This window comes from Phoxinus phoxinus, assembly GCF_949152265.1.
Source record: "Phoxinus phoxinus genome assembly, chromosome: 8".
NCBI classification, from domain to species: Eukaryota; Metazoa; Chordata; class Actinopteri; order Cypriniformes; family Leuciscidae; genus Phoxinus; species Phoxinus phoxinus.
The window spans coordinates 28,800,594-28,811,563 of NC_136883.1; the positions used below are offsets into that span (position 1 = coordinate 28,800,594).

The window sequence follows — 10,970 nt, forward strand, 5'->3', positions numbered from 1 at the left end:
GAAAAGGATGTAATTTCGCATGATGGCGGCAACACAATTTTTCAGTCGGTCCAGGTCACACATCATATTTGACTACCGTAACCTCAGTAGCCTATGTTTAGCAAAGCTGCCCTGGAAATAAGATACAATGTGTCCTCATTCACACTTGCAGGAGTTTAATAGGTTATCAATTAACACATTATTGAATGATTCATGTGGAAAAAATGCTTCGCATTACAGCGATGTGAAATCACAATTATTTCTAAATAAACGCAAAATAAACAATATTTTTTTAAGGATACATGTACAGTATGTATATATAAATATATGAACTTTTAAACTTACAGTATTTTCATAATATACATCTTTAACACACCAATAAAAGACTACATTATAATATTAAAGTAAATTATTGCACGGCCCCCACAGTATAGATAAATCAGTCTTCAAGTATGTGGATGTTGAGGACAACAAAAATAATTTCTTCCATAAAGAGGTTTCTCTCTCTGTTCTTCATCATTGGTCCTCCAGGGTAATAGCTTCATGAAAGCTCTTCTTGCTATTCTCTCTCTGTCCTCTTCACTGAAAGTTTGGGCTGGCAGTGTCCTGGGTTGTTCCTTCATTCCTCCAGCAGAGAGCGCATCAGTGCTGCAGAAGAGACCCAAAGCTCCATTAGAATGACAAGAATGCTAAACACATGCACAGAGCATTGACCACCCATTTCCTGTCATATTGCCTTAGACTCTCACAAAGCTTTTTTTATATATATATATTATGTCTCAACTGATAGCACTCCTTTTTTCCACAACCACTTTAAGCGACCTGAATCCTTCTCTGTCCAACCCATCAGGCAGAGGATGGAGAGAAGGATGCTCCACTTGCTCCTTTGTGCCTGAAGAGAGTACACTAACGTTCAGCAAAGGAAGTATCAGAAGTATCTCAGTAAACAGAGCCGATATAAACCAAAGGCTCAGGACAAACCGCAGAGGTGTTCCTGGGTTGTTCTTTAAATCCCTTTGTGGATGGATCGGACCCATGCCAGCTTTAGACGGCCTTCGTGGAAAGTTAGTGCAGGGTGGTTTGATGGGAACGAACGTCTCCGTCGCCGTCCGTAGCCCCCTGAGCCGATCTTATCGGTGGGGGCGTTGCTCGTCTTCGTGTGCATCATATTCAGCAGGTGGGCCAGTTCGTGCACCGAGCAGGTGGCCAGATTACAGCCCGCTCTTTCGACTCTTTTGATCGTGTAGGCTGGTTCTGCCCGCTTTACCCTCACACTCCTGGAGGGAAACAGAAAGCATTTAGTTTTCCTTTATCTGCTGATAGAAATTAGTCAGTTTGCCCTTGATATGTGTGTTTATCCAGTCAAAGAATGTGACATACCTGTGCTGTGGGACAAATGACTCGGTAGCGCTGTTCCTCTGAGTCAGCAAAGCTGTCGAGTCGCTCTCGCTTCTCTCAGACACGCTGCTGACATCTTTCCTCGCCTTACCCTGAAGCCAAACACCGAGCCTAGCAGATGACAAGAGAAACCTGTGAGATATTATTCAAAATCAGAGTTTTGAATGACAAGAGGGGTTCAGTCATGAGAGCGTACCTTCTCAAACCATCTGTATTCAGAGGTTTTGCACCCGTGATGCTCGGCAGAAATGCAGTCAGCACACACCACAGGAAAGCCTTCTGAAGCACTGAGTTCATTGTGAATGGAACCTGTGGAAGAACATGTAGCATTGTCATTATTAATCACATAAAATGCATTCTCTTCTCATGGAGAACACCTGATTTTTGAACAAAAGTCCCAATGGCGTGATATTCCTGCTCCTTGTTGACTCCACACTGGTCATTCATTTATTTTGAAAGTTACACAGAGGTTAAGTTTTGCTCAACCGTGTCATTTCCCAGTAGCAAGTCTTATATTTGCCTGAGACAAGTGCACAATTGGTGCAATGAAAATGACTTGCCAGAAAGTCAAATGTCTCGCTAACCCATGTTTTTGCCTTGACCTTTGAAACCAAAAATTTCAGAGAACAAACCAAGAAAACATACCTGATAACTCCGGTCGCTCTCTAGAATTGGCTGCACACTTGAAAAGCGGTGATGTTGAAGTCAGTATTTTTGTGTATTTCCAAGTTGTGTCCAAATCTCAGTTGGCTAAGGATGAGTATTCAGCTGTGACACTGCTAATGGTCTGAGTTACACAGAAAAACCTGAGTGCTTTATATACTTTACAGGGGGTGGGAAGGGGCGGGAGTTGTCTTGAGTGATAGCAGCCACATCCCTGTTCTAAACTAGCCAACAACTTTATGTGCCCTGTCTTAAAAGGATGGAATATAACCCCTGAGAGAAATCATTATTCCAGCATTCCTGTAATATCGTTTTTAATTAGATGACACCATTTGTTTTGTTTCCGAATCATTTTCATATCTCCTGCATTGGTGTGTTCGCAGGGTCAGAGAGGTTTTGAATTGAAGAGTCGAGATTCATTTCCCAGACAAATACGCTTCAGCATCAGCCTTGTAAACATCTGATGATTAACTTCCTGCGAAGCATCTGGAATGCACATCTAATTGGTGATCGAGTTTATTTCAAATGATGTGACTGCATGGGAGATGTTGTCCTTGGGATAATGACTCCGTACGAGCCCTCGCACATTCCAGCCACCTACACATTTTGTTAACAAGTTAGGAATGTGGAATTAATGATTTCTATATCAAGTACAGCTAATATGACACCAGATATCTTGCCAAAATCATTTGAGAATGGAACATGCCCAAATTTGTAAAAGAAGAGAGAGAGAGAAACTGTAGATGGTAATTATTTCTGTTCAAACATTCTCCTCACCCCAAAAATTAGATTGGGTTCTTCTCTCTGGATTGTTGCAGGTTCATGTGGCATATTTTTCCGTCCATGTATATAAATAGACACAAAAATCAATATTTAGATTGTTTATACACTTCTGCTTTAAAGTTTGGGGTTGGTAAGATTTTTGGTAAGTATTTTTTGGGGGGGAAAGTCTCTATTCTCAGCTAGACTTAAAAAAAAATACAACAAAAACAGTAATATTGTGAAATACTGTTTTCTATTTTAACATATTTTAAATTTTCATTTATTCCTATAATAGAAAAGGTGAATTTTCAGCATCATTACTGTCACATGATCCTTCAGAAATCATTCTGATGCTGATTTGGTGCTCAAGATTATTATCAATGTTGAAAACGGTTGTGCTAATATTTTCTGGAAACTTACACTTTGATGAACACTTTGAAATAGACATATTTTGTAACATCATTAATGTCTTGCCTGTCACTTTTGATCAATTTGTCCTTCAAAAAACGGCAAAACATAAATTTTGAATGTTTCAACCGTGTTAGTTGCGATCTGTTTGGTTTTTAAATGCACTGTTTTAGCACATTAGACACGATCGAATTGCAAATAGGCTGCGTGACTATGGTAACATTACGTTAAGTGCCTCATAAGGCTGCTGGAAATGTTCCTGCCAAGTGAAGACATGCTCAGGAAAGACAACTTTCCTCCTACCAGTTTCCTTTGAGTTAAACAACACCCAATTCTATATTTAAGCATGAGCAAAGCCTCTCCCTCTCGTCTTTTTATCTGTAGAAAGTAGAAACACAGTGTCGAAATTTAAAACGCTCCAGCTCAGATGTTTCTCAGTAGTTGCTCGATTGCTCTTGGTGTAAGTGACAAACTGACTGTCTGAATCCATTTGTGGTTAGTGCCACACAAACTCAAAGAAAATACTAAGAGATTGAAATGCTGCGGTGACTGGAAGTCACATAATATTGTCTCTTTATGAGAGGAATAAAGCATGAATAAAGTGTGCACCAGAATTAGATTCTAACAGCATTGAAGTATTATGTTCATAGTGAACTCCACATGCTTTGATGCAAGTATGACAGCACAGCTGTGATGTATTTCCTTTTTTTGGTAATAGAGCGATTACCTGTTTGTTCCTCCTAGCATTACCAGCTGTTAAATGTGGTTAAAGCAGGTTGAAACCAGACTTTGGTTATATCAGTGCTTGAGCGACGACTAAAAAAAAAATCAAGGGTGTATTCCAAGCAGATGGGGCAAGTCCCCTAGAGGCATTGTTATTGCAACATCATCAACTCAATGAATACAGACAGCCACAAATTATTTTAAGCCTCAGGAAGAGAATCTGCTCCATGAAAATGACACATCTCATCACATCCCCATGTCGTGACATACATGCTCTCGTTTACACTTGCCAAGTAATGCATCGTGAAACCACCGTGACATTTTACGCAAAATCCCCTCTGTTCTCAGTAAGTTATATGCTTGACACTTTTTATTGCTATTGTGCATCCTTTATATATATAGGAGTAAGTGGTTCGATGTAATAATGACTGTGCTGGCATCTGCTCATCCGAGTGGTCGGACAGCACATGTTATTTATTTGTTAATAATCTGCACATCAAAATTAATATAAATCCTCACTGGCTGGTTGTATAACCAGCCGCTGGTGGATATCCAGTGGATTTGATTCAAAACAAGTGGGTCATATCTTTTTTTTTACTATCAGTCTTTGCATGGTGTGAATGGTGTTTTCATGCTAAGAAAGAAATCACAAGCAGATTTAGAAGTGTGGTTATTTCTACTCTGTTTCATGGAAGTGTGTATGTGGCCTGCCAGTCACCGCAGTAGTTCTTTTAGATTTTTGAGAAGTTCTTTTTTTCTGCTCTAAGAAAAATTATGCACACTAAACAATTATTTATTATATAAAATAATAAGACTGGTTTTAATATTGTTTATTTTAAATGCATTTCTCTTATCCCATTGTTTAAAACATACACTAAATGCTTTGTTTTCTGCTTAAAATAATAATTAATTAATTAAAATGACATGTTCTCTGGAAAATTGCAGTTTTGCTTCTTAAGTAAATGTATATTGTTGTTAAGATGTTTATCATTTTAATTGGAAAACAAGTGTTGGCCAACCTGGAAGTTAGCATCCCACTGGTTCCCTTGACCCCAATAGGATCGTTCCATTGGCTTTTGGATTATTGCAGAAATTTTTTTACTTTTTGACCAAAAAAAGTTTATGATTCTGAAAATACACAACTGAAATAGTCACCATCACTAAGCTTCTGACAACTCTTTGAGTCTTTATGTAAATGGGTTCACCCAAAAATGAAAATTCTGTCATCATTTACTCACCCTCAACCCAAACCTTGTGTGGAAGTGTGGAAGTCAATGACTATCGTCAACTGTTTGGTTACTGACATATCTTATTTTGTGTTCAACAGAAGAAAGAAACTCATACAGGTTTGGAACAACTTGAAATGATGACAGAATTGAACTATCCCTTTGAAAAAAAGCATTTTCTCTGAAATATTTAGAACTATTTTCAAGAGTACGATTATAAGCACAACAAGGCTGTGAAAGCAGACTAGTATGAGTTTTTTCTGTATGGCGGGGGTTTTTCTGTATGGGGTATTTCTGTAGTCCCATTTAGCCACTTTAAAATAAATCCTAAGGGGGTATTACTGATATGTGTTTTATATTGTAGAATATAACGTGAAAATATCTTCAGCTTGTGTTAACCACAGACCTTATTTCAAGCATTTAACTAAAAACCTATTGATTTTGGGACAGTAGAACCAGAAGTGCTAAAATGCTAATTCGTATCCACGTTTTTGGCCTACAAAAATACATAATCCCTGCAGTACTCTTATGTGATGTTTTTTTTTAGCACAATGCTTCATATATGCCTCAAGGTGCAGCATAAAGCCCGCTGCTTTATCGGTTTGCACAACTTGAAGGCCCTGTCCCAAATGCGGCCCTAAACTCTTCTGATCCTTCTTCGTGTTTACACTTTAATGACGGAATGCCACATAGACTGTCGGTGTATCTGTAGTCCACTTTTTTTATCTCACAGATATATCAGTGAAGGCCACAATTACACATAAAGTGTAATAATTGGAACTGCATCTGAATCATAGGCGAAACAGTGAAGTGCTCAGTTCTAAACTGGTATTTGAAGGTTATAGACCTCACAGTCAAATTTTCATGGAAGTATAGCATACTTAACCAAAATGTGTTCACGTGTTTAAGATCCAAGCATGCCCTAATAAACACATCAAATAACTTCCTCGGGTCCCAAGCTTTCTTGGGAAAACGAGCTTTCCGAAGCGTATACTCAACAGAAGAGACAACAGGATAACAGGAACTGTGGATGATTCAACCCTCTTTTTTTTCAGTTAAAAACAGCAAAGGGCGTTTCAGATAATTAACCAGCAGTAGCTTTCTGGGAACCATCACCTGAAATAGGTTAATGACTTTCAGAGGAATTAATTTCTTAACACAAGCTGTTTGGTGAACTATAAAGTCTAAATCTTACAGTCATTGTTTAAGTTTGGCTGCTCGTGCAGTTAATAATGCTTATATATTCTCTGTTTTGTGTTTGAGTCACATCATCACTTCAATTCGAAGGCATTTTTGCGCTCTGGAACCACTTACATCTAATCTTCCGTGGCATATCTTTAGCTATTATTGTCTGGATTTTTATTACTCACAGTTGCTGGTTTTGCACAGTTTTGATTGGTCAGTCATTGTGCCTAATCTGATTTTAAAGACGCTGTGGATCACTTATGTGTGTAGCAGAATGTGAAATGAAGTATTGGGCTTTGGAACAAATACCTGAAGTAATGATTCTTGGCCATGTAAACATGATCCCCAGGTGGTCATCCATCCGTACTTGTCACAGTCATTTTCTGCTGTGCTGTCTTGCTCGTGTTTTTTCATGCATAACTGTTTTAGCGCTCCTTTGTTGGCATTTGTGACATTATATCATTGTCATGCAGTTTTGATTCATACTTTCTAATTTACCAAAGGAGTTACAAGGGTGGGCAAATGTGTTAGATGATAGTTTATGGGTATATCAATATGATTATCAATTCAAAACACTCAATAAACAATGTTTTGTACACATTTATAGGGCTAAGATATATCATATCATGCCTTTAGTACAAGGAACTTCTTTGTTTGTTGGTTGGTTTGCTTGAATTGTTTTCATTGTTTTTGTTTACCAGCATTCTCTTGGTCCAGAGGTCCACCTTTTAGTGCTCAGTGCGGGTTAATAAATGGCAGAGAAATGCATGTATAATGTATGCCGGTGAGTTGTGGAGCGGATATACCAGCATGGAAAACTCCACTGTAAATCGATGTGCTTGAAATAATGTAGAGATGCTTGCAAAGGGGGCCCACACTTTTCATATCCATATGGATTCTGCTTTTTTTTTTTTTGCTTTGTGCAGTAAGAAACCATTGAGTAACACCATAGCAATGCCCTAGCGCCCACCAAAAAACACTTTAGAACCCATTTAGAAATGCTTTAGTGACCACTAAAACATTGGCACTGGCAAGCACCCACATTTTCTTCAGAATCAAAATGTAAGATGTTGTGGTTTGAAAATACACATACACCATTCAATAGTTTGAGGTCAGTATTTTTTGTTAAATAAACAAAAACAACTGTAAAGATGTCTATAAAGTTACATAAGATTGCTATTTCAAATAAATGCTGTTCTTTTGAACTTTCTGTTCATCAAAGAATCTTGAAAAACGCATCACGGTTTACACAGGAATATTAAGCAGCACAACTGTTGGAACAATGATAGAAAATATTAATATAGGCATATTAAAATTATTTCTGAAGGATTTTTGAACAGTATTTTTTTGTGTGAGTTCTTATTGGTTATGGCTCATTGGACAAGTCTGTTTAGTGGTGTTGATATTGTTTTGTTGTAAATAATTTTTGGCTTTGAAGTCACCATTTTTTGAGTGTATCTGTTGGTGAACTTAGTTCAAATCAATTATCTCTGCATATAATCTGAAATAACAAAAAAAAATCCTGCATGTGTCCATCCTTACGGTTGTTACAGTGTTTTTTATTGTTTTTAGCCAATTAAATACAAATTATTAAGTAAAAACAAACTCATTAACACTACTGAGATAAATCTAATTGCTAGTAGTTAGAAATAAGTTAATTTATTGAAGACCATTTTTTAAACTTGGTAAGTTTTAAGATGTGATGAATGAATTTACTCAAATGCACCTTGTTAGAGTTTACAGAAGCCTTACGAGATCATATCAACCAGCTCAGTGTGCATTCATTAGAACACTTGTCGATAACCGGCCTGTCATGTGACCTGCTTTCAAAGTACCATACATTTCTTTCCATTGCATTTTTGCAAACTGAGTGAATGATTGTATGAGTGATGACACGTGCTCCTCTTTATGTAATCTTAACATTGTGGCCAGACTTTGTGTTGGTAATCAGGACACATAATCCAGATATTTTTTACTTGGCTAACTGGAGCACACCATCTAATTTTGTGTTTGGGGCAACGTCTTGTTAGATATGGGAGTTTAGTTCTTTGAATCTTTGGCTTTTTATCTGCTTTGTGGTATTACCTTTAATACCTTTAATACTACCTTTAATATATGTAATCTTAGGCTATACTAAAGAATCTTTGGACAAAATTAAACTGCACAGGAATCACTTCATTTTCAGGCTGCTTTATTGGAGATCCAGTATAAGGTTTACCACATATGCTATTTGTATCTTATTACCATCGGTACATTCAAGAGGAAGTTACAACACGATTCTATCAATATCAGATATGTAGTGTTTCCTTTCAATTAATTAACTTAAACTATTTTAAGATAATTTGTTAAATCCTGTAACAGTGAGTGTTTAAGACGTAATCTGAGACAGCATCCCTAACATTTAGGGTTATTTTGGGGTTACGTTTTACGTATTCCAATCTTACAAATGATAAAATGGCAACACTTTACAAAAAGGTTCCATTTGTTACACCATTTGTCCAATACGTTAGTTAACATGAACTAACAATGAAAAATATGTCTAGAGCATATTAATCTTAGTTCATTTTAATTTCAACATTTAGTGAAAAAAATCTCATAATATCCGTCTTTAAATGCAAGATATTTAAAGTGTATCTAAAGTATACAGTTCCACTTTAGCACAATCAAATATACGTATATCTTTAGTTGGACCTCACTACTTCTGGATAACTAAAGTACGGTACATTAAGTACAAAATTAGTTGTTCCAATTTTGCAGACTTTAAGTATACCAATTTAGTATACCAAAAGTACAATTGTACAATTTAATATTATAAATCATCAAGAGTTTTTATTCAATATCCAGTTGATACCAGCAGGACTTATGCCTTAATTTCCAGTAAAAGCACTGTTGGTTACTGTTATGGGACAGGACAGTTCGGTAAAGATTGAATTGCACCTTGTGAATGACACCTCATCCGTAAAAAGGGCAGCAAATGTTTTGAGCACAAAAGTCTGAATGGATTTGCTATACGGGATTCCAGTTATCTGTGTTTTTTCCTTGAAGTTTAAAATAAACTTCCTGAGAACATAATAATCACTGTACACACACACACACACACACACATGTATAATGTTTAAACAAATGTTACATGTTCCCTGGGGCTACAAAAACTTTGTCAGGCATTCTGTGACACTGCTTTACATGATGTGTGTTGGATCTTTGAGGATTTCAGCAACATGTTTATAATGTACAGCTATATGTGCTTGATTAGTTAGCACTGTTCTAATTGCAACAGCAACAAAATATTCTTGGAATGCAAAAATTTCGCCATTAATGATCGGCCATAGAAATCTGTGTTCATACATTCCTAACTTCTGACTATGAAATATGAATTAGGCCCCACAGAGAACATCTGACTGTCCATCTGCAAAGGGGTCACGCTGGACGTGCCGCACGGTCCAGGACAGCTTCATCAGAGCTTCTCAGCAAAACAGATGGAGATCTGCTGAATTAAGTTTCGAAATGTCATTCTTTCTGACACTTTTCACTGTATGGTATCTGTAAAACATTATATGATCAATAAGTTATGACAACGTATCTTTTTACATTGCTTTAACTTGGAACTGTGTTAAGCAATATTCAACTTTTTTTGTAACTTATACAAGATTCAACTCATTTTTTTCAGTAAGCTTAATGTGATTTAAGTTGAAACTACTTAAATATCCAAGTTGATTGTACTTGTTAATCTTTTGCCCCTGTCAATCCAACAAGTGGCTAAAACGAACACTAGGTGATCAGATAATACCTGGTCTGTTTACCTCTCATCTTGAATTTACGAGTACCCCCGCTATGGTTCATTTGTCCATAAAATGTTGGATTAAAATGTGTATGGGCTGTTGCCATAGATTCTTGTTTGTTGAAAACATAAATGATTGATGTTTGGCTTGGCCTGTGTTTGACACCAGGGGGTAGTTTAAAACACACTTGCTCCGTGAAGATGAGACGTTATTTTTAGCACTTCATAATCTGCTTTTTGTTAACTGTCCCTTTACTATTCCTCATTCTTAATCTGTGACCGCATTCCCTGTTCACATCTTGTTTTAATCCAATTTTTCCCTTTATTTATGATCCGTGACTGAAATTTGCTCCTCCAGATGAATTTTGACTCAGCACTTCAGAATTTCTGCCTGTTTATTTAGCACGCGTAAACCACGGTCACTCTGGGATTATGTTTGTTTTTTAGCGTCAAAAGGTCAGGCTGTTTACGTGTCTGCAAAATAAGAATGATTCAAAACAGGGGTTTTTTAATCACATCCTGATTTTTTTATCCTGATGCTGATTTTTTTGATGTAAAAATGAAAGAATAGCCAAATGAAGCTTGATGTTGTGCAAACATTAGATCATATTTTAGTGTTGGAAAGCCTCACCGTATACACAAATGAAAGTATTTAATGTGAATATACAACACTGTACCTTTTATTTACTTTTATTGTAGGGACGACATTTTTTAAAATATTTTGTGTTCCACAGAGAAAGAAAGTCAAACTGGTTTGGAATGACATAAGGGTGAATGGTAATGGTAAATGATGACAGAATGTTCTTTTTAAGTGATTGCCCTTAAAAAGCATCCAATGAGAAAGCATC

At 36.8% G+C, this 10,970-nt stretch overlaps 1 protein-coding gene across 1 annotated transcript; it reads right to left on the reverse strand.

Annotated features, from left to right (window-relative positions):
* Nucleotides 1-138: 138 nt before the first annotated feature.
* admb (adrenomedullin b) lies at nt 139-2,171 on the reverse strand. Its single transcript, XM_079620830.1, has 4 exons — nt 2,023-2,171; nt 1,574-1,686; nt 1,360-1,488; nt 139-1,256 (listed from the first exon to the last, which is right to left on the reverse strand). Exons 2-4 carry the CDS (start codon nt 1,672-1,674, stop codon nt 986-988), a joined length of 501 nt encoding a protein of 166 aa, XP_079476956.1. The 5' UTR covers nt 1,675-1,686; nt 2,023-2,171; the 3' UTR covers nt 139-985.
* Between the last annotated feature and the right edge of the window lie 8,799 nt (nt 2,172-10,970).